The 25,382-nt window shown below is 36.6% G+C and overlaps 1 protein-coding gene across 2 annotated transcripts; it reads right to left on the bottom strand.

The window, feature by feature from the left end:
* Positions 1–18,245: 18,245 nt before the first annotated feature.
* Positions 18,246–21,704, bottom strand: LOC114634235 (zinc finger CCCH domain-containing protein 7A-like). Of its 2 annotated transcripts, XM_028782932.1 has the most exons (2): positions 19,442–21,704; positions 19,252–19,379 (listed from the first exon to the last, which is right to left on the bottom strand). In XM_028782932.1, exons 1-2 carry the CDS (start codon positions 21,696–21,698, stop codon positions 19,360–19,362), a joined length of 2,277 nt encoding a protein of 758 aa, XP_028638765.1. In that variant the 5' UTR covers positions 21,699–21,704; the 3' UTR covers positions 19,252–19,359. The 2 variants fall into 2 exon arrangements, with proteins under 2 accessions (XP_028638737.1, XP_028638765.1); XM_028782904.1 differs by having other exon boundaries at positions 18,246–21,704.
* Positions 21,705–25,382: the final 3,678 nt, after the last annotated feature.

The following is a 25,382-nucleotide window of genomic DNA, read 5'->3' as shown; positions in this document are numbered from 1 at the left end:
TTGTCAGGGCACCCAGCAAGCTCACAGGTCAGCATCATTCTTTGTCCTGGCATCAGCATTTGTCACCCATTGCTGTGGCAGCCACCATGCTCCTTCAGCATCCTGCAAAAAAAAAAATCACAAACATGCCCTCTTCCCCATATTTAATACTTGTTTGGGATAATGCCTCATGCCAGTAAGTGCATCCTTCCCTTTCACCTATGCATAAGTATGCCTAGTTGCAGAGTGCCATACACACTCAGCAGAAAGTTCCTTGACCTCAATTTTTTTAAAAGAAAATTTAAAATAAAAAATAAAAAAATATGTTTTAAATACATTTTACAAGGATATATGTCCCCCTTTTTATTTTATGAAGGTATTATTTTAAAGTTCTATGGGCCCATTCCACAGTCTCTTGTCCTTGACCATTATAAGGAATTTCAGTAATATGGGTAATATTAAATTGCTGCCAAAAATATCAAATGTTCAACTGCCATAGCCAGTTCCATTATCTGTTTTGTTTGTTTGTTTTTCTTTTTAAAAATTATTATTATTACTATTATTTTTATTACTGGATACTTCATTTATCTACATTTCATATGTTATTCCCTTTCTCCATTTCTACCCCTACTCCCAGAAACCCCTTAACCCACCCTCCCTCCTCCTATTTCTATGAGGGTGTGCCCCCACCCATCCAACCACTCTTAACTAACAACCCTCAAATTCCGCCTCACCGGGGCTTCTAGCCTTCAAGGGACCAAGGCCCTCATCTCCCACTTATGCCTGACAAGTCCATCCTTCTATTCATATACAGCTGGATACATGGGTTCTTCCATGTGTGTTCCTGGGCTAGCTGTTTATACCCTGGGAGCTCTGGTTGGTTGGCAATGTTGCTCTCCCCTTGGGGCCGCAAGCCCCTTGAACTACGTCTCTCTACCTTCTCTACTGGGGACCCTGTGATCAGTTTAATGGTTAACTGTGAGAATCTGCGTTTGTATATGCCAGGCTCTGGCAGTGCCTCTCAGGAGACAGGTATATCAGACTCCTGTCAGTATGCACTTCTGTACATCCACAACAGTGTTTGCATCTGGGAGGAATGTCCAATTGGGATGGTCTCTGGATGGTCCCTCTTCTAGTTTCTAACCCACACATTGTTTCATATTTGCTCCTGTGAGTATTTTGTTACTCCTTCTAAGAAGGACCTAAGCACCCACACTTTGGTCTTTCTTTTTCTTGGGCTTCATGTGCTCTGTGAGTTATGTCTTGGGTAGTGTGAGATTTTGGGCAAATATCAACTTATCAATGAGTGCATACCATGTGATTTTTTTGTGATTGGGTTACCTCACTGAGGATGATATTTTCAAGTTTCATCCATTTGCCTAAGAATTTCATGAATTCATTGATTTTAATAGCTGTGTAGTACTCCATTGTGTAAATTTACCACATTTTATCTATCCATTCTTCTGTTGAGGGATATCTGGCTTCTTTCCAGCTCTCACTATTATAAATAAGGCTGCTATGAACATAGTGGAGCATATGTCCTTGTTATACGTTGGAGCATCTTTTGGGTATATGCCCAAGAGTGGTATCACTGGATATGCATGTAATAAATACTGTGCCCAATTTTCTGAGGAACCGCCAGATTGATTCCCAGAATGGTTGTATCATCTTACAATCCCACCAACAATGGAGGAGTGTTCCTCTTTCCCTGTATCCTCTCAAACATCTTCTGTGATCTGAGTTTTTAATGTTAGCCATTCTGACTGGTGTGAGGTGGAACCTCAGGTTTGTTTTGATTTGTATTTCCCTCATGACTAAGTATGTTGAACATTTCTTTAGGTGCTTCTTAGCTATTTCAGTTTCCTCATTTGAAAATTCTTTGTTTAGCTCTGTACCCCATTTTTAATAGGGTTATTTGATTGTCTGGAGTCTAATTTCTTGAGTTCTTTGTGTAATTTGGATATTAGACCTCTATCAGATATATGATTGGTAAAAATTTTTTTCCCAATCTGTTGGTTGCCATTTTGTCCTATTGACAGTGTCCCTTGCCTTACAGAAGCTTTGTAATTTTATGAGGTTCCCTTTGTCTGTTGTTAATCTTAGAATATAAGCCATTGGTATCCTGTTCAGGAACTTTTCCCCTGTGCCCACATGTTCAAGGCTCTTCCTCACTTTCTCTTCTATTAGTTTCAGTGTGACCAGTTTTATATGGTGGCCCTTGATCCACTTGGATTTGAACTTTGTACAAGGAGATAAGAATGGTTCAGTTTGCATTCTTTTACACGCTGGCCTCAGGTTGAACCAGCACCATTTGTTAAAAATGCAGTTAATGCTCTTTTAATTGTCATGTGAAAATTACTTTTGATTCTACAGTATTTAGTAAAAGTTGTATTGATTGTACAGTTTCTAATTGTGTTAGTGTGTTGAAAACTGGCATGTCAGTTATGGGGGGGTGTCTATCAACCAACTTTTGTATTATTTCCCTGAGTATTACAAGACCTTGGTTTTCTGAAAAAAGCTTGCAAGTACTGGAAGAATTGAGTCAGGCTTTAAGCAGAAACAAGAGGATAGTGGGCTTAATTGTTGCTGATTTAATTGCTTTCATTACGTTAATTGCTAGCACCACCGCTTCTGCAATTGCTTTGACACAAGAAGTTAAGACAGAAACGTTTGTTAATCATTTAGCAAAATAATGTTACTAATGTGTTGAGTATACAAGAGGATTTAGATAGGCATTTGGAACAATGGATTGATGCTTTTTATTCTATTCAAATTATAGGAAGAAGTTTCAGAGTTTATGAGTAAGTAGCCATCTCAAGTGTCATGCCAAATACCAATGGATCTGTGTTACTTCTAAAATTTGCAATGATAGCCATTATAATTAGGAAAAAGGTTAGACACTTGCAGTGTATTTGGCATAATTCTAATACCTCTCTGAATGTTCTAATTTTGCATAGTGAGCTTATGAATTTCAAGAATGCTTCTCTGCTGAGTGTTTATACTGCTGATATAAGTACTCATAGCCTGAGGTCAGTATTTCCATTTTGGTTAGTCTTCAAGAATGGCATATATTGCTTGATTATGCTAGCCCTTTATGTCCTGGGAATGCTTTTACTCCTGCCTGTCATGTTGAAGCTTATCTTTCACAACATCAATATGTTGGCAGCCAAAGTACATGGCTTGAAGCTGAAAATGGACCCCCAGACAGAGTTATTAATTTAACAGGCTGACAAAACAAGGACAGGTAAAATTCTGCAGAGCCTTACCAACCTAAGATGTAAGTGCATTGCTTTTGATAATGCACATTCCATGATGGGTAAGGAGAGCACTCTTGTCAGAATGACCTAAGACAGGCTCAGTCTTGTTAATGAAATTAAAAATGTGGAGATGTGGAGAGAATTTGGGGCTGCTTAGCAGGAATCTGGCATTGGCCAAGGACAAGAAAATAGGCTGCTTGGCAGGAATCTGATATTGGCCAAGGATTAGAATTTGGGCTTCAGGCAGGAATCTGACATTAGGCTAGAACAAAGAAGTAATTCTAGGCAGGAATCTAAATCCTAGGTTAAAACAATGAAGTAAATTCAACCAGGAATCTAAATTTTAGGCTAGAACAAAGAAATAGGGTTCAGGCATGAAAATGACTTTAGGCTAGGATAGGAAAGTAGGCTCAGATATTTTGGTCATCCTAATAAGACCTTAGAAACAGTGATCATGGGAGTGTTCACAGAACTTTGTTTATTGCCTTGCTTATTCTTTGACTATTTATGTTTATTGTTTTGTTTTTTCTTGACTGTTTGCATCTATTATATTGCTAGTTCCTCATAATAAAAAAAGGAAAGGAAGGAAGGAAAGGAGAAAGAAGGAAAGAAAGAAGGAAAAGAGAGAGAGAGAGAGAGAGAGAGAGAGAGAGAGAGAGAGAGAGAGAAAATAAATGAAGATTTACTTGATAGAAATATTAGCTTTCCATGTTGTGTTGATTCTAGGGATTTAAGGTAGTATTTAGGGACAAGAATCTTAAAATTATACTACTCACATGTAAAACATAATTTATGCCATATAATAATAAACAAAGTTATACAAAAAAACACTGAATTTTTTCCACTGACTAGTTTTAGCTCCTTTGTTAAAGATCAAGTACCCATAGGTGTGTGGCTTTACTTCTGGGTATTTATTCCATTGGTCTTCCTGCCTTTCTTTATGCCAACACCATACAGTTTTTATCAGTATTGCTCTGTAACACAGCTTGAGGTCAAGGATGGTGATTCCCCAGAAGTTATTTTGTTGTTGAGAAAGACGAACACTCCTCCATTGATGGTGGGATTTCTGAGCAGTTCCTCAGAAAATCAAGCATAGTATTACTGAGGACCCAACTATACCACTCTTGGGCATATAACCAAAAGATGCTCCAATGTACAACAAGGACACATGCTTCACTATGTTCATAGCAACCTTATTTATAATATTCTGAAGCTGGAAAGAACCCAGATGTCCTTCAACAGAGAAATAGATACAGAAAATATGGTACAGTTATACAATGGAGTAGCAGTCAACTATTAAAAACAGTGAATTCATGAAATTCTTATGGATGAAACTAGAAAATAACATCGTGACTTCAGTAACCCAATCACCAAAGAACACACATGGTATGTACTCACTGCTAAGTGGATAGTAGTCCAAAAGCTCAGAATACCCAAGATACTCTTCACAGACCATCTGAAGCTCAAGAAGGAAGACCAACGTGTGGATGCTTTGGTCCTTCTTTGGAGGGAGAACAAAATACTCATGAGAGCAAATATGGAGACAAAGTGTGGAGTGAGACTGAAGGTAAAGCCACACAGAGGCTGACCCTCCTGGGGATCCCTCCAATATACAGTCTCCAAATGCAGACAGCATTGTGGATGTCAAGAAGTGCATGCTAGAAGAGCCTGATATAGCTGTCTCCTGAGAGGCTCTGATAGAGCCTGACAAATACAGTTGAGGATGCTTGCAACCAACCATTGGACTGAGCACAGGGTCCCAAATCAAAGAGTTAGAGAAAGGACTGAAGGAGCTGAAGGAGAATCCCATAGGAAGAACAACAATATCAACTAACCAGACCCCCCAGAGCTCACAAGGACTAAAACACCGATCAAGGAGTACACATGGAGGGACCCAATGGCTCCAGCTGCATATGTAGCAGAGAATTGCCTTGTCTGGCATCAATGGGAGGATAATCTGGATGCCTCAAAGTAGGGGAATGCCAGGACTGGGAGATGGGAATGGGTGAGTGATTGGGGGAACACCTTCATAGAAGCAGGGGGTGTTAGTATGAGATAGAGGGTTTCTGGGGAAAGAGGGAACCTGGAAAGGGGATGACATTTGAAAATGAAATAAAGAAAATATCCAATAAAAAAGTAAAAAAGTAAGATGGAAAGGCCAGAAACTGTCTTTGATTATAGCAGGAGGTAGAGGAATTTTTCAAAGTGGAGGTGTGAAGAAGTAGGTAAATAATTTAACTGACCTTTAGATTTCATTTAAACATTTCTAAATTTGTATTTGCCAAACAGAAGTCTTGGTAATATTTATTTAGAGTGATTTATGAGCAACATATACATATGTTTTTCAAAATCACAAGCATGATCAATCTCATCAGTTGCTTTATTCCTGTACATAGAAATCTTCTGTGAAATTTTGTACTAAGTGTGTGTGTGCATGTGTGTGTGTGCATGTGTGTGTGTGTTTGCATGTGTACTTGTAAATTCTTTGCTATCTTATTTATATCATGCACACATACACACACATAATGTACAGAATGGGAATCACTAAAACAACATGTTCTCAAAACCGTTGAGAGTAGTTTCACTATTTTCTATTTGTGTGTGTGTGTGAGCATGCATGCACATGTGGTATGTATATATGTATGTTTTTATGTATATGGTTAAACTTCTGTGTCTATACATATGGTGTCAGTTTACTTCCTCTACCACCTTCCATTTTATTGAGGTAATATCACTCCCAAACTTAGAGCCTGACAATTCTGTCTAATCTAGCTAGCTAGATTTCTGAGCAGTGAGTGATCTTTTGCCTTGATCTCTAAGGATCTGGTGGTCCAAAAATCCTTGGAAGATAAGTGTTTTGTTCTATGACCCATCTACCCAATCCAGATTATGTAGTTTCTCTTATTTCTATTGGAAGATTTATGGCATGGTTTCTAGAGTCAGGAGGGTTGTGTGTAGAGGAAATTAGGTTAGCAATAATGCATTATTACACAATAAAATCCCTGAAAGGGATGAAAAACACTTCATTTTTCTGACTCTACTCATTTTAATGCTCTTTTTGTCCTGAATCAATCTTAAGGATGAAATGAATGAGAATTAAAATTGTAAGTTATGGTCTTTTTGATTATTTTCTCTGAAGAAATTGAAATTTTTATTATTGGTTATGATAAAACCCTTATTTTAAATGATTCATTAATATTACTTGTTTATATTATGAAGACTAAGAATTTTAACTGTATAAAATACATGCTGTGGTAATATTCTGAAGTATTTTTTAGTGACAAGGTCTTTCTATATAGCTCAAGCTGGACTTGTACATTCGATATTGCCTAGGATGATTTCAAATTTGTGATCTCCTGATAATAGCCTCTTGAGATTACAGGCATATGGTACAAATATTATGATTTTTTTATGTAAAATATGATTAGTTTACATGGTGATAATATTAAATTGCAGTATATAAACTGGTTTTACTTTAAGATTTATAACTTTAAAATGAATATAACATAGCCTTTTTAAAAAAAATGCTTAATGGTTTTATCCAACCATTTATATCTCTGATCTCTAAACTTCAGGATGTGAAAGTCATTAAAACATGCATTTTCAAAGTTATCATTTTGAAAAATACAAAGCATTGAAAAAATACCAGACAATTCCAGATTTAATCTTGCCATATGGATTGAGCTTAATGTAAGTTGAACTCTGTCATATTGAACAATGATTTGCCCCAGAGTAACAACAGCTTGCTTTTCCATTGTTTCTCAGAAAGTTATATGTGCACAAAACCATTGCAGAATTATTTAGAGTTTTATAAAAAGCAGGATTCATCAATATATCTGACTCTTTGTCATTATAAAAATTTCACTATCATATAGTTACATTTGCCATATTTGGTATATATACATTTCATTTCATCAAATACGTCAGCCATGTGCCTGGTCTTGCTGCAATCTAGGAGACAATCTTGTCAGTAAATACCACAATAAATAGTATTCTGTGCAGTGTTGTACCTATTTGCTTATTTTTTTAAAGGATGTGTTTTAATTGTACAAAATCATGAGTCACATTATATTTTCATTCATGTGCAAAATGTGCTTGATCATACTCATATACTTCATTATGATTACTTGTCTCCCTCTCTTCTTTTTCTGTCATAGCCTTTCCTGAAAAGAGTTCTCTTCTACTCATTTTTTTAAGTAGATGTTTTTCTGAGTCTTTTTTATTTCACTCAATTTGACAAACTCCAGTTCCATATACTTTCCTTTAAATGAAATAATTCTTTATGTCTGAATAATATTCTATTATTCATATTACAAGATTCTAGTTATCTATTACTTTATTTGTAGGCATGTAGGCTGATACACATCTTGATATTTTGTGAACTGTGCTCTGATGAACATGGGTTTGCCAGTATCTCTATTGTATACTGACTTTGATACTTTCAGGTATATAAAAAATATAAAAATACCAGGACCCTTTAGTAGGTTCTTCTTTAGGTTTTGAGAAAACTCCACATTTATTTTAAAGGTGATTATGCTAATTTAATTCATATCAAGAGTATACAAAGAATCTTTATTTTCACATCCCCAAAGTCTTTGATGCTTGTTATTTAAAGACAGCCATTCAGACTAAGATGAGGGAATCTCAGTGTAGTTTGAGTTGTGTATTTTTTATTGCTAAGAACCCTGAACATTTTAATATGAATATGAGATCTTTCAACTTATTCTTTTGTAGAATATCTGAGTTGACTCCTTTGACAGTTGGAAGATTAGATTACTTTTTACTGCTTTATTTTTGTAGCTCTTTATATATATATTCAATAGTCATCTTTTCTCAATGGAGAAAATGGTAAACATTTATTATTATTTCCCAAATTAAGAGTCATATTCAAAATATTATTGCCTATTTCTATGGCCTGAGGAAATACTGAATGACACATTTTCCCCTGGTCATTGTCTTGAGAAAATATAATTTTGGACTTTGTCTTAGTAGCTATGACAACTAGTGCAGACCAGAGTAGTGATATTCAGATCTACAATAGCAGTAATGGAGATATTGACACTACAGAATGTTAGAAACCCTTACCAGAAATTCCTGTTATTCCTTCTACTTCAAGTATTCTTGGATATACCCTTGAGTGCATAAGAAATAAAAGGTTAATTAAACGTATGATTTCATGATGCCACTTGCAAGAGGTTGTCATTCATGATGGTAGGGAACTTTGTGATGGTGCTCCTATTGACGGGTCACCCAAGCTCCTGTAAATTACCTATCATCTATGCACTATAAAAAGTTCTAATAGATTCACTGCTCTTACTAAAGTAGACTGAATTAAATTACCACCATCTCTTGGTCCACAACACAGGATAAAATAAAAACAATGCTTCTCTTAGAGTCACTACAGATCCTAAAACTTTCAAACATCAGTAATTCTGCAAGCAGAAAGTAGCCAGACAAAAATACCTCTGACCCCAGTGCTTTATATATAAAGGGGTTGGAATAAAGAAAATCCCCTACCTCAATACTAGGGCCATAAAACAGACCTAAAGCCTTACAAAACCTACAGACCAAGAAATTCCAAAATTCACCCAACCCTCATACCTCTTTGGAACTTAGAGGTTGCAAAAGCAGACAATCTGACTTTTATTTCTCACAATGAAACTTGGAGTTTAGAGGAAACAGAAACTCTGGCCCATTCTGCAGCTTCAAATCTACATTTTATCCAGAAATGTTTCCTTCTGGGCTTGATGAAGGCAGGTCCTTCCCCTTCCTACTCTCCCCAATAAAATTTGATTCTCAGACCCTGAACTGTGAGTTCTCATCTACTCTCAGATACAAGCCACAGAATGCAAAGCTGCTAGCCTTTCAGACTAATAAATTCTGCTCTCAGTTGAACAGTTAATTTCTTTCACTTTTCTCCACTGGCTTAGTTTTTTTTTTTAAAAAAGATTTGGTCTTTGATATACTGAGGCAAGTTTGGATAAGACAATTTTTCCTGATTTCTTTTTCCAATGTATTCATTATTGGCATATATAAGGCAATGCAGTCCCATGGGTCTAGGGTTCAAGTCCTTTTCTATTGAAAAGTCTCTCTTTGTTTGCAGTCTACTATGTTTGTCCTATGACTGCTAGCAGTCACAAATCTTCCATAAGGTCTCTTTCAATCTGTCAACTTAACTTTGAGTCAATAGGCCATATTTGGATATCCACCAGGAATATGGGTGACACAATTGCTTGGATATAGGTAGGATAAAAGTTATGCTCCTTAAATCTCTGATTGTTCCAGTGAGTTCATTAGGTTGAACTCCCTGGATAGCTGAAATATGCATTTGCTATAGAGATTTTCATGTCTTTTCATGCCTAGTAGAGTTGTTGTTAATGAGACACATTTCTGGCTAAAGGATACCATTGGCATTTTCCAGAGTAGAGTCTACCAAATATCCCTAACAAGTTAGATCTTGGTAGTCCACATGTATGGAAATATCCACCAGTGCATAACTTAGGTTAAAATTCATGGCACGAGAGTTAGGCTTATATAATGCTGCCAAACTTTGGATATCACTCATAGAGGCATTAAAATATACCTTACTGACAAAGTAGAAAGTATATTTATATCATCTAATTCTCTCAGGGGAACCTCCAATGGTGATAGGTCTTTGACTTATACTATGAGATGAAGTACAGGGAATCTAAAATGTAGACCTCCTTATATAATTCTATAACAGATACCTTGGTTCCCATCTAACTGTGTGAGGTGTCTCTGTAACTGGTATGAGCCTATTGACAAAGGACTCCTCTTCGACACGGGTAAATGAATCCTCTCATTATTGTTCACCAGGTTCAATGATTAAGGACTGTAGGATAAGTAAGTATGAATCAGGATCAGGGAGATCCAAGGTGAGCTGTGTAGATTCCCTATAGGAAAAGGCATTTTTAGTCCTGGTAGTAGAGTACATAATCCAAAATTTGTGATAAAAGCGCAACTATAAAGAAAATTAGGGTAAGCACAACAAGAGAAGAGATAAATAATGAGAGCCAATTCCAGAGTAATACCTATGCAGGCTACTAGTTTGGGTTAAAACATATAAACATAGGTTTAGTTGGAGGGTGGTAATGTTAAAGGCAGTTTGAGATGCTCTAATGGCTTACAGAAATACCTAGAAAGAGTTGGTTCTTGGTCTTGGTACCCTGTTAAAGGCTCAGTAAAATCAAGAATAGTTCATGTCTTGAGACAGGTGTGATGGATTTATTTGTAGAGTCCTGCTACTCACAGTGCTGTAAGTATGGGTAAACTAACTGGCTATTGAATCCCCCATGGGATTGAGTGACCCTCTATTGGATCAGAAGTCTTTACTAAAACCAAAACTGAGATCTTAGAACAGAAGAGAAGAGCTTCTATTCTTCCAAAGTAATCCAGCTAGAAGTTTTGATAAGATTTGTTAAAATTTTGCCAGCTAGGTAGCTAGCTTAATCAGTCTAGCTATCTCTACACTCGACATTAAACCACTAGTGAGAAATGGCCTGTCTTACAATACTTCAAACGGTGTCAGGCCCTGGTAGCTGGGGTTGTTGCTAAACTTCATTAAAGCCAGGGGTAACAATTTCATCCAAGAAATTGGTTTCTAAATCCTACTAATTCACAGCAGTATCTTATACATTTTCTTATGCTATAATTAAGTATTAATTATATGCTAATTTAACTTAACATTTTAGGTAAAAATAATATTTAGCCAAAATTAGTTTTAAAATTACTTTATGTTACTGATAAAAACACCGAAGTGTAAATGATTTTAATGCTGTCCTAGATAGAGTATATGACATATAGGTGAATGAATAATTTATAAAAGTAAATGTGGTGCTTATATAAGAAAGATTACTCATGCACATTATTTTAATAAATTTTAATTAAATGAGTAAAAATGAAAAACCAAGTTTATACAATTTAAATATATGAATGTCAAATATCCTTTCCTCTGCCTCTTAAGTTTTGGTTTCTGGATATAGACCAAAAGTTAAGATTTCAGATTTTAGCCTAAAGAGTTAGCAAACAAAGAGGATGGGAATGGAGTCAGAAATGATGAGTAATATTAACCAACTTATAAATATTAACACTTACATTTTCTGCTTATTTATTCTACTGGATCTTTTGACAGGTTACAGAAATGAAAACTGTTGAAACTTGAGATTACTAACTTTTAAAATTACATTATAAAAATATTTGAAGAATATGCATTAAAATAATAATCTATAAAAATTTTAAAAAGTAGTGAGGACTAGATAGATGGCTCTGTATTTAAGAGTACTGGTTGTTTTTCTAGATGTTCTAGGTTCAATATCCATCACCCACATGGTAGATCAGAAACATCTGCAACTCCTATTCCAGGAGATTCAGCTGTCTTCTGGCCTCCACATATACTGCATGTATATGGTGAACACACATGCAAAAATAATACTCATACAAATAACACATAAATAAAGATTTGAAAAAGAGTAAAGAACACATTTAAAGAAGGTGAGTATAGAAATAATAGATAATACACTCGCCAATTTCCTTGTATCAATTATTTACCATGATCCAAATTAATGTTAAAATTTGTGTAAGAGCCCATAAGATGTCTCACTTGGTAAATAGATGGCAATGATGACCTGATTTTAATTGTTCACACCCATGGAGAGGCAAAAAGGAAGAATGAATTCTAAAAAATTGTTCTCTGAACTCTGCATGTGTGTTGTGGAATGTGCATATACACATACAAATGCATACAAATTTTAATAATAAATGCACTGTAAAGATCACATGCAGAATATTATACTTTTTGTTTCATTCTTGATTTCTAAATACAGTGCTGAATAATCATCAGGTCCTCGCCAAAGAAACTTTTGATTTCTTCTCTGCTTTCCACTAGTACAAAAATATTAGAAACATATTTATGCAATGACTAGCTAATCAGTCAACATCTGTCCTATGTGAGCCTGTAAGAGAACAAGGTCACCAAGCTATCATTGCACAGAAAAGGAGAGTTAATCTGGACTATGAATAACTAAGAGTACCTGGGCAATATTCCACGAGCTAGTGTGTGGGGAAAAAAGAAAAAGAAAAACAGAGTCAATGGATTCTAGACTAAGTCATTGTGAAATGCTGACTCAACACAACTGGAAGGACAAATTTGATTTGGATTAAATGCAATAAGCAGAGATTGCCAGGGTACATCAGACACAAAAATAAAAGCAATATGAAATAGCATTGAAAATCAGAAGACAGAAACCGTGCTTGAGTTTTTTTTTTTTTTTTTGGTTTGTTTGTTTGTTCATTTTTGGTGGTGGTAGGGAACCAGAAAGGGTTATGTTACTAAGCAATAGACTTCCAAACAAATCATTTGAGAAACTCTTGAGATATGTGTGATAACTACTAGAAAATACAATACAGAATAACCCCCTCTTTCCTTGTTCTTGCTTATTAAAGAAATCCTAAAATACAATGCAGCCTTTGAGCCACAGTAGATACTTAATAAATATTTATTAAACATAAATTTTGGGATGTCATCAGTGAATTCCCTCAGGGATGATCCCTCAATAAGATACTTACTTTTGTTCTCTGTCTTCATTCAGTTAGCTAAATAATTAAAACTAAGTTTTATACTTAATTCTTGTCCAACCAAGAATTTTCAATATCAGAGAAATTGCAAAATATGCAGAGAATGGTATATTGTTAAAAATAATGTGCTCTAAAAATGAACAGGAAACTTAAAGGAATTATTTAATCAGGCAGGCATGTGAACATGTTAGCCGACTACTGCAGGACAGAGTGCATAAACAAAACTGAAGACCACAACAATCTAGCAAGAAAGAAGGGTAATTAACAAAGCACAGAAATAGGAAATTCCAGATGTGAGAAACAGCTGATTATCTAATTTTGGGAGGTGGCAACACACACTGGGTAGGGAATAAAGGAGGAAATATAGAGAAAGGTGGAATACTGAATTTTTACAAGGATCATCAAAAACAATTTTTAAACCCTACTACAAAATAGCTGACAGATTTGGCAAGAGCAAGATGGAAGCCAGGGTTGTTCATTGAGCAGTATTCTGACTAATTTTGCTGACCAACATTATTTAGATTGAGAAATGCCCAGGTTAGTAAAGTATACATTACAGTTTCTCTGTGAGAACTTTTGTAGACATTACTAACATGTAGCAAACATCTCTAGGAGGACATTTGTAGACATTACTAACATGTAGCAAACATCTTGCCTGCCACCTGCTGCTTCTCTTCTACCATCATGGGCTCTAACCTTATGGAACTGTAAGCCCAAGAAACCCTTGTTTGTATATGTTCCCTTCATCATGTTATTATTTTTCAAAATTATTTTTGAGATTATATTTTAATTACACCATGTCTCCCTTTTCTTTCCTCCAAATTGTCCTATATATCCCCCATGGCCTCTCTTTCACTAATATATATATATATATATATATATATATATATATTTCTTCTTAAATATAACATGTTGAGTCTAGATAATGTTACTTGTATAAATGCTTTCAGGGCTGATCATTTAGTGCTGGACAACTAATTAGTATGTTCTTCTTTGGGAAGGACATCACAGCAAGAGAAAAGTTACTAATAAAGAAGTTGGTACCAGGAAATGGAATAATGTTTTGATAGAGCTGACTATGATGGTTTTGGAAGAATATTGAAGAGTTTGGAACTTTAGGCTATAAAAGTGATTAAATACTATAAATAGAGCTTAATGGGCATTCTAATTAGAACTTGGAAGACAGCAGTGCTGAGAGCCATGCAGACTGTAGAAACATGTCTCAAGATGTTTCAGATGAGAACAATATTATCAACTGGGCTAGAGAGCATTCTACATTTTGGCAAATATGTGTCTTCTTGCTTTCATTGTCCTAAGAACTTGTCCAATGCTAAATTAAAAAGTAATGGTATAAATGTTCAAACTCTTTGATATGGACTAATACTGACTTTGCCACATGGTTATTAATCATCACTCTTATGCAGATATACAACAAAAAACAGCAATTGAGGTATAAATAAATAGAGCAGGTATAGTTTCAAGAAAAAAGAAAATAATGTTGAAACCACGTTTATGCTTAAAATAACAGGGAGATTAAGGTGAATATGATCTGCATTGGAATAAAGAGAAGGCTACCCACTATCCAAGATACCACTAAACAAAGCTACTAAGTTGTGAAAAGAGAACATAAGACATTTTCTGCTCCTATAAAGCAACAAAAAATACAAGCTTTTACAAATGTCATTTAATTGGTCAGGGTTACATCCCAAGCTGGCATCAAAACTTGGCACTGTTATCCTCATGGTTCTAGCTTTAGAGTCATAAAGGATGCAAGAGTAAAGAGGTCTCAACACTTTGAGAAAGTTGCTGAGGCCAAGCAACCTATAGCATGGAAGGAAGTTCCTGTATGAAGATCCTATGAGGCGAAAAGAAATCATTGTGTGAAGTTGTGGAAGTGAAATAGAAGTTTCATTGGAGGCCTAAGGTTGTGATGCCAATGCTAAGAGATTTCTGCCAAGGAAGGTATGAAATCAACCCCTACAAGATGCATGTTACAGGCAGCAAATCTGGAGAAGGAGAATCATCTAAGCCATTAGCATCATTCACACATGGTGGAAAGAAAATATTTGGTAATATTAGAGTGGGGTCACATTCAAAGCTGGCAATTAGCATGTATTTCTAATTAAAATATTTCTAAGGTTCATGTAACTATAAATGGAAAGAAATAAAATATATCATATTATTAAAATCATTTTTTCTATTCTTTCTAGCATAGTTATCCAGTACTATCTTTGAAAATGTGCTATATGACATCATAGTTCATGTGAACTACAGTTTAATATGTTACAATTTAAAAATTATTAAGAAAATTTTATTCCGATATATAACAACAGTGATTCCGACAGACAGATAAGTGACAAAGTATACCTCATATTTATGTACATGGAAATTTTTTAGCTTCTTTTTTATGAAGATAGACATTTTTGAGACATGGCCTTTCCATGTCCTCAAACTTGTGTTTCTCTTTCACTAACTTCTAAATGCTAGGATTATAGGTATACACTATCATGCCCACCTAAACTTTTATCATTTTACATTATTATTTATTCATTTATTTTCTAGATAGGATCTCATATTCCCAAACTGGCTTTAAATTCACTACATAGCTAAGAGTGATCTTGGAGTCTTGATAAATGTGTTTTACCCTCTCAAATTCTAGATTAAGAATAAGCGCTAGTGTTCTTGGTTTATGTGGTATTTGGATCAAACCCAAGGTTCTCTGTTATGCTAGACAATCACTCTACCAACTGAGCTATATTCCTTGTTCTAAATTTTCTGTTCTTAATCCCACTGTTTATGTGACTCTGTGATGGCTTCTTGACATTGATATATGCAAGAAAATGTACAAATACCGACATGACAGAATCTAAAAGATTAATAAGGACATACAAATCGATATGAGTAACAGAAGACCTGTAGACTAGCTATAAAAAAAGGTAAGTATTTTATAGGAAACATATTTAACTAATATAAGTAACTTATGGTGTACTGGTTTAAAAATTTCCTATTTCCTATAACACACACAGACACAGAGAACACTCTAAGAACATTTGATTTTTTTTTTATCTCTAAAATCTTTTATTACAAGCAATATTGGTCCTTACACTACATAATACCAGCAGTACACATTTAATCTTTCAAAAATCATCATTTAAACAGCAAAAGACCAAGAAATAAAATTTGTGTCAATTGATTATTTTCAAAATATTCTTTTTTTTTTTTTTTTTAATTTTTTAAATTTTTTTATTGGATGTTTTATTTACATTTCACATGTTGTCCCCTTACCCCATCCCCCACCCACCCAGGAACCCCCAATCCCCTCACACCTCCTCCTTCTTCTTTGTGGATGTAACCTCTATCTACCCCCCCACTCCCACCTCCCCACCCTCAAAACTCCCACCCCCTGGGGCGTCCAGCCTTCATGAGGTCAAGGATCTCATCTTCCACCTGTGCCCAGCAGGGCCCTCCACTCTTATATATTCAGCTAAGGCCCTGGATCCCTCCATAAGTGCTCCCAGGCTGGTGGTTTAGACCCTGGGAGCTGTGGTTGGTTGGTATTGTTGCTCTCCTCATGGGGCCACAAATCCTTTCAGCTCCTTCAGTCTTCACTCTAACTCCTCCATTGAGAACCCCATGATCACTTCAATGGCTAGTTGTGAGCATCTGCCTCTGAATATGTCAGACTCTTGAAGACCTCTGAGGAGACATCCATATCAGGCTCTTATCAGCATGCACTTCCTGACTTCCACATCAGCATCTACCTTTGGTGACTGCACATGGGATGGATACTCAGGTGGAAAGGTCTTCAGACGGCCCCTCCTTCAGTTTTTGTCCCTCGCTTTGTCTCCATATTTGCTCCCTTGAGTATTTTGTTGCTCCTTCTAAGAAGGACCGAATCACCCCCACTTGGTCTTCATTCTTTATGGACTTCATGTGGCCTGTGAGTTGCATCTTGGGCATTTTAAGGTTCTGGGCTAATATCCAATAATCAGTGAGTGAATACCATGTGTGTTCTTTTGTGATTGGCTTACCTCACTCAGTATGATAATTTCTAGTTCCATCCATTTACCTAGGAACCTCTCAAATTCATTGTTTTTAATAGCTGAGTAATACTCCATTGTGTAAATATACCACATTTTTTTAATCCATTCCTCAGTTGAAGGACATCTGGGTTCTTTCCAGCTCCTGGCTATTATAAATAAGGCTGCTATGAACATAGTTGAGCATATATGTCCCATGCTCATGGATTGGCAGGATTAATATAATAAAAATGGCCATCTTGCCAAAAGCAATCTACAGATTCAATGCAATCCCCATTAAAATCCCAACTCAATTCTTCACAGAGTTAGAAAAGGAAATTCTCAAATTCATATGGAATAACAAAAAACCTAGGATAGCGAAAACTATTCTCAACAATAAAAGAACTTCGGGAGGAATCACCATCCCTGACCTCAAGCTGTACTACAGAGCAATAGTGATAAAAACTACCTGGTATTGGTACAGAGCCAGGCAGGAAGATCAATGGAATAGAATTGAAGACCCAGAAATGAACCCACACTCCTATGGTCACTTGATCTTTGACAAAGGAGCTAAAACTGTCCAGTGGAAAAAGGACAGCATTTTCAACAAATGGTGCTGGTTCAACTGGAGGACAACATGTAGAAGAATGAAAATTGATCCATTCTTATCCCCTTGTACAAAGCTCAAATCTAAGTGGATAAAGGACCTCCACATAAAACCAGATACACTGAAACTAATAGAAGAGAAGGTGGGGAAAAGCCTCGAATACTTGGGCACAGGGGAAAAGTTCCTGAACAGAACTCCAATGGCATATGCTCTAAGATCGAGAATTGACAAATGGGACTTCATAAAATTGCAAAGTTTCTGTAAGGCAAAGGACACTGTCAATAGGACAAAACGACAACCAACAAATTGGGAAAAGATCTTTACCAATCCTTCATCTGATAGAGGGCTAATATCCAATATATACAAAGAACTCAAGAAATTAGACTCCAGGCAACCAAATTACCCTATTAAAAAATGGGGTATAGAGCTTAACAAAGAATTTTCAACAGAAGAAACTCGAATGGCCGAGAAGCACCTAAAGAAATGCTCGGCATCCTTAGTCGTCAGGGAAATGCAAATCAAAACAACCCTGAGATTCCATCTCACACCAGTCAGAATGGCTAAGATTAAAAACTCAGGTGATAGTAGATGCTGGCGAGGGTGTGGAGAAAGAGGAACACTCCTCCATTGTTGGTGGGACTGCAAGATGGTGCAACCACTTTGGAAATCAGTGTGGCGGTTCCTCAGAAAATTGGACATAGCATTACCCGAGGATCCAGCTATACCACTCCTAGGCATATACCCAGAAGGTGCTCGAACATATAATAAGGACATATGCTCAAAATATTCTTGATGTGCATGATCATCAGTTCCCTTATCAGAATGAGACATACAAATACAGAAAATACCCATTTAACAGACACTAGTGCTAAATGGTTATTTGGCTTAAAAATCTGAGTTAAGAAAATCCTTTTTAGCAACCTACATACAGATAAGTAGCAGACTTTATTATATTAAATAAATTCGTTCCACTAAAACACATAAGGAATTCCATCTATCCTGTATTCCTATCCCAGTGTGCATTATCCTCTCACGGCCACGGCTCTCACCTCAGAGTCATCCTCAACCTTACCCGCTTCCCCAACACACCTCATCCAAACTTCTGTCCAACAGACAGCACCCTGGCAGCAAATCACTTCGCCATCTGATGCCAGTGGCTCCGCAAGAGCTGAGCCAGGCCTTTGTCCTATCTACTGTGGGTTGGTGCTCAGGAGGAACAATCGATGCCAATCAAGCAGAAAATCTGCAGCTCCTCTGCTACGTGCCTTTCAACACTTCCAATTTTTCTGGTCAGTTCTCTGATTGGGTTACATAAAAGCCAGCATATTACTTTAAATCTTTAAACAAAAAACTATATTTTCCAAAGTCATTATCATTTGGGGCAATTAAGTGATCTTTCCGTGCTTTCTGGAGTTTCATCTGTAGGGCCTTTCTTCTTTCTTCCCATTCATGAAGTTCAGCATTTCCATGTGCAAACTTACAGCTGCTTTCTTCTGTGCAGGAGCCATTCATATACCTCTCACAAATACTGAAGTACCCAGTGGGGAAGCGGTGCTGCCAGCAGTACTGATCGTCCTCAGTGTGGAAAACCTTTTCCTTGTGCTTCTCGGAGGAGATGTGGTCTTGCCATTGCTTCTCACTGTTACAGTTCTTCCCACACATCCAGCAGTGGAAGTCCACAGTGACATCAGCATAGTCTGTTGGCATGTGAATCTGCTTCCCGTTGTCTTTGCTACAGTGACTGGCTGTCTCGTCACTTTTTTCAGCTTTTTGGTTCTTCAGCCAGAGTTCATAAAATTGCTCTATATCATGTATTTTGTTATCCTTCATGTAAGTCCACACTTCCCGTTCCTCAGGACTATGAGCAAAGGAACAGTTGCCAACATACTGACACTTTTTTCTGTTAGCAATATGGTTGCATAGATCAAACTGTAAAGGCATTTGTTTCTTTGTGGGGAGAGGACGGATGTTCATCCACTTCTTACGTTCAAAAGACATCGCTCTCAGTGCGCGGCGTTCTTTGGTCCACGAGTGCTGCGCTTTGGCACTGCAGTACTTTCTGTTCCTGTCTGGTCCAATGACTTGGCCATTTCTCAGACACTGAGCACACACAAACTTTATCTCCATGTTAAGTAATCCAGGCATTATTTGATTACCAAGTACCTGCACTCCAGGCATGCTTGCTTCCAAACTTCTCCAATACTGTTTGGATTGTTGAGCAATATCGTCAAGGGAGATACCTCTTTCATTCTGCATTATCCAGACTTTCAGCTCAATAAGACTGTGAGCATAGAAGCACTCATCTTCCCTCACACAGCCATAACGGACTTCATGTCGACATAAATCAAGTTGACATTGTTTATGAAAAGAACGTATTTTGGAATATTTTACTGTGCTCTCTCTCAAAATGTGGACAAGGCACTTATTGTCCTCAAATTCATGCTTTCTGACCGGGTGAGAACAAGCAGTGGAATTATCTTTATTTCTTTTACTTATTATTCTAGGTTTATGATCAAAACATTTCTCACAAAGGAATGTAAACTCTCCAAGATGTTCTTGGAGGATTTTGACCACAGTAAGGCTGATCTTTCCATCGCCACCAAAGAAAGCCTCTCGACTGAACGCCCCTTTTCTTTCCAGGGTCCACACATCTATCTCTTCTTGGCAATAAGCAAATGTACAGTGGCCAGAATATCGACATTCATCCTCTGCAGCAACATCTTTACATATATAATATGGTCCTTCATAATTTGTTTTTGTTGGTCTTGGACGTATTTTTTTCCATGATTTATCTTCAACATTTTTTATCCTATCAATTAAAATATCTTTCTTACATTTGTGATCTAAATTAGCATGGTATGTGAAATCCATTAACTTAGGGCCTGATTTTACAAAGCAGATCTGGCAAGCTTGCCTCAGCTCGTGGGTTCCTTCCAGGGGATGCCTAGGAGTCCCTGATGAAAATGGTTTAGCGATCACACTTCCAAAAATGTTTCCAAAGTCATTTCTAGGCTGACTTGCAATTCCCAGAAAATTTTCAGAGGCAAACAAACTACCTGGTCCATTCATAAGCAAAAGGGAGGAATTACTGTTGTTAAGCGTTGTTCCCTCTCTAGCAGTTGAGGTGGACAGATCTCGTTTGGATTCAGTCACTGAAAGGGAATTTAAAGAAGAGTAAAATTCTTCCAAGGATGAAGTCAAAGGTGGAAAAAACTCTGCAAAGGAGGGCTCAGGAGCACACCTTGCACCAATGGGCAAGGTTCCAAGCAGAGATGGTGTCCTGAAGGACAAACTCGGAGCTGCACTGGCAGTCGGGAGGGGTCCTCTGACCAGGGTGGATGACATAACAACATCGTTTGTTTCTGGGGCAGAATCAAGAAGAGCATCTATTTCATCCCCAAGGACAGTGTCATCATCCAGAAAAGTGTCTGATATGGTGAAGGGGATCTTCCCTCCATTTGCAAACACTGTGGATGGCAGAGGGCTCTCATCCACTTGCAGTTGAAAAATGGAAGTTACAGGCATAAAAGGAACGGAGGCCAGCTCACTCCCAATGACATGAGAAAAACTGGATGTAGGAAGGGAGACAACCGAAAGTGCTTCTTGTCTTGGGGTTAGCAAATCTGCCTCAATATCTTCCACAGAATAGTTCACAGCCTTGGGAGCCCCATCCCCAGGAACTGAGTTCAGTGAGAGCTCAGCTCGAACATATGCTTTCCTTATTTTAAATCCCAATTTCTGAGCTACTTCTTGAGTTAGTTTTATTACATGTTCATCCTGAGGCACTGCTAAGGAGCACTTTGCCAACGCGTCGTAGGCCTCTCTGTAGAGCCCCAAGTCACGGAGGGCCTTAGCCTTCCGATACAGAGCCTTGCAGTTACTGGCATTCACACTGAGGACAGCATCACAGTCTTCTAAAACCTTCTCACGGAGACCCATATTAGAATAGCAGGCAATACGATTTATACGAAGTTTTTCAATGATTTCTTTAGGAATTACAATGTCTTCAGACTTTGCATAGTGAGCTATGTTCAAAGCTTCTGAGTACTGAATTAGAGAGCCACTCCAGTCACATTCCCAATAAATATCATTTCCTTCATTAAAAAGGTTCCTCACAAGAGCACGCAAATACACCGCATACTGTTCCTGGGTCCCTGGATAAGACAGCGGAGACTGGATGAACTGTAGACCTTCCTTAATGCTGTGCTGCCTTTTTCTTCTCTCCTCGGGCGCACTGGACATGTTACCATGTACATCCACTTGCCAATGAGCAATCAAGAAGATGTTTCGTTCTTTTTTTCTCCCCAACTAAATCTTTCAAATCAGACTTTAAAACTGAAACCAGAGCGCGGTGGTGGTGGCACACGCCTTTTTAATCCCAGCATTCGGGAGGTAGGAGCAGGTGGATCTCTAAGATCGAGTCCAGCCTGGTCTACTAAGTGAGTCTCGAAACAAACAAAATTGAAAACAGAAGTGTTATCTCAATTAACTCTTGCCACATTGGAGTGCTCGACAGCCCCACATGACCGGTGGCCACATTACTGGACAGCCTAGGTCTACACCAGATCCTCTTGTCTTAAATACCTAACACTATGACCCTCTTTCGAACATTTGATTTTTTTTCTATTTTTCTTAGATGTGTCCCAGAATATTATCTCATAAATCTTTTTATTTATTATTTTGTATGATAGTATGTGAGTTTGTGTGTATATGATACTACTATCATATACTGTGTGTGTGTATGTGTGTGTATGTGCCTGCGCATGCACACTTAATTTCAAGTATATTTCCTATCTCACTGTCTACCTTTTTATTTTTTACATGTAGAGGTTTTTTTTTTTTTTACTGAACTAGAGACTCTTCATTTCAGCTAAACTGACTGGCTGATTAGCTCTGAAGATTCCCATGTCTTCACTCCCCAAAAGTGTTAGGAATATAGGCAAGACACATTTAAGATGCATTAATTCCTTGCATTTAATCATCTAACAAGTTTTATCTATAATAAAATATCTTTTCTAAATTTAATGATATTCTCCATTTAGTAATGTGAAATATTTATCTAATTTTAAAACTTCAATCAATTTTAAATGTAATTCCATGCATATTTGAAACCTAATATGTACAATGAATATGTAAAAGGACATAGACAAAAAAAGTGGATATCTGATCCAATACCTATGATATATTGGAATGTATTAGTGGAAGGGCAAGTGAGACCAAGGTAGCAAATACGAAGAGATTTACTGGAATAGAAATCTGGGCATGTAGTTTGAGAGCAGAATTTGGAAAGCCTTAGATTCTTACTTCAGGATTAAGAGTTTATTACTAAGTCAACAGAGAGACACTGAAGGTTTTAGGAGAAATGTCATGGTTTAAGTCATTTTGAAAATGTAACTGTGATAGTAATGTGCAGTTAGAAATAAATAGAATATTTAGGAAACAATTTCATAGTCTAGAAGTTATTTGGTAGTCAACATATTTAAAATAAAATATAGTATATATAAGATAAAGAGATAAATGCAGACAAAAATAGACTTTCATAGAAAAAATTTGTAAGGAAAAAAAGTGCAATTAGAATTTCTGAAAAAGTCCTGTCTCCATGGAGATCAAACTTTCATTTATATCCCAAACATTTATTTTTCTGCAATCTCAAGTTTTCACCATCAGTAACATTTTGAACTGAAATTTATAGGCATGTTTCGAAAAATTCAATGTATCTCTATGAAACTAAATTGATAAAATTTTCGTCATGAAAACATTTCCAAGATATCTGTGTGACTCACTTCATTAAAATCTATCCTCAAAATCTGTAGTGTCTTACCTATAATCTTTCATTAAATACCAAGCTGTGACACATAGTCCTTATGCAAGTACTCTTTGCTACTGAGCTATCACACTAGACTAAGTCTCTGAAGTTTCATTTCCTCAGAGAACATCACATGAAGACTAAAAGCCATTACATCATTCACTCTCATAACTCCTTAATCCATTAACCTACAAAGAGATTAATCTATTCATTAGTACAGACCTTTTATGATGAAATCTCATGCCAAAAGTATTTAGGGAACCAAATTTCCAAATTTGGGAGATACAGTTTAACCACACTCCTCCATAATTTTAAATAAGACAATTTCTGCATGATTTTGAGCTTCCTAAATTTGAACAGAAGGATGTTCTGAGATGGTTGATAAAATTAAGTAAATTTGGTACTATGCCTGGTACATAATGGAGTTTGTGCTAAGAATCAAACCTGACTGAGTCCTCTGTAAGGACAGCCAGTGCTCTTAACGACTCAGCCATCTCTCCAGCTTCCAATCTTTGCTATTTTTAAAAGTATTTTTACGAAGTATTTCTGTAATAGTTTGTGAGTTCTAAGAGTACTTGATTTACTGTTAGCTAATGCAATTTTGAACAAAATGTAAAATGGCCACACTGGTTTATTAGACCGTATTTCAAATAACTTTAAAGCCAGAATAGATTCCATGGTTAAAGACAGCAAGATGAGTTAAATCTGGTTACCTTCCTCATGGAAGATACTTGAAAATATGACAAAATCAAGGATGGAGAAATTGAGTCATGCAAAAATTGCAAAGAACTTTAAGGAGACATCTATTTCATAAGTCTAGATAAAGTTTGTGGAATGGATGTATTTACTTTGAAATTGGCAAAAATAAAATAATTTTATTAGAATGTACTACTTTAGAAATTAAGGCACTGAATTCTACAAATAACTAATTAAAAAAATAAAAAAAAACAGCATCCAATGTGAAAAAAAGAAAAAGAAAACGACCCACAGACACACTTCCTGTGTTAGAGTCAAACTCAAATTCACTTCCTGTCTCAGCGTGTTTGCTTTCCCAGGCATACTGTCTTGATCAAGGGTAACTTTGCCTTGCCCAGACACTTCAAAACAAACAATCAAGCAATCTCAAAGATGTAAAGAGATTCAATTCATTGATTTAAGTTTTCTGTCTCATAAAATATACCAGTTAAGTACTTTTTCTATCCTCATTCCTATTCAAAGAGAAAGAATGCCAGAAACCCAAGGATTTGTATACATGATTTGATAACTACATCTGTGAGTACTTGTTAACTATGGCTCTTAAATTAAAAAAGAACAAAATCAAGTGGGAAAGAAAGTGCTCATAAGAGACAAAGCAATAGGTATATATAATAGGAAACAACATTTCAATTTTTTTTATCATAATAACAAATAGCATTTTATTTAAATTTTAAAGTAAAACATCAATCATATTTTATGGCTACTGGAACCTGAGGAAAAAAATGTGTCACACCAATTATTTTATTTTATTTACTTATTTTTTTATTTTACTTTTTTTATAATTTATTTTTTCTCAAATCGTAATTCATTCACACAGGGGTTATAAACACAGAAAGGCAGGATGTGGGGCAGGGAATGACACTGGAGTGTGGGTGTTCAGGGGGAATACAGATATCTTCAGAACCGGGTATCGACTGGGTGAAGGTTCAGGGGACAAGTCACTATGACTCTGCCTATGACTCACTTGTCATTATCTAAGTTGGTATTGTCTGCCAAGGCTACCTATTTACAAGGTCTATGACTACTCAGGCTTGTAAATTTCCACAAAAGCTGCTTGTTTACATTAGCTTATAGCCATCTGTTTCAATGTTTTTCCACTGAGACCCAAGACTTGGTGTTAGTATACATGTATGACAGGCCTATTGCTGATTTTAGGCCTATGGCTGATTTTAGGCCTTCAGTGTGTAATCAGGGCTGCCCCTGACATCTCCTCCCTTCTCTAAGTATAGAAGGGCTGTGGCAATTTTAAACTTGCAAAGGCGGGGATAGAGGCCTGACCTCCAGTATTTGAAGGGGACCCTGTAATGGCTCCAGTCCCCCTGTCTTTGTCCAGTGAGGCATGAGGGCCATACCCGTCCTGATGT

This window comes from Grammomys surdaster, unplaced genomic scaffold (assembly GCF_004785775.1).
Source record: "Grammomys surdaster isolate TR1022 unplaced genomic scaffold, NIH_TR_1.0 61, whole genome shotgun sequence".
Lineage (NCBI taxonomy): Eukaryota > Metazoa > Chordata > Mammalia > Rodentia > Muridae > Grammomys > Grammomys surdaster.
The sequence above is the reverse complement of the archived record's forward strand: the minus strand, read 5'-3'. Positions and strand labels throughout refer to the sequence as shown.

Excerpts from the sequence above, each read along its gene's own strand:
- LOC114634235 (XM_028782904.1), bottom strand. The coding sequence starts at position 21,698 with ATGTCCAGTGCGCCCGAGGAGAGAAGAAAAAGGCAGCACAGCATTAAG.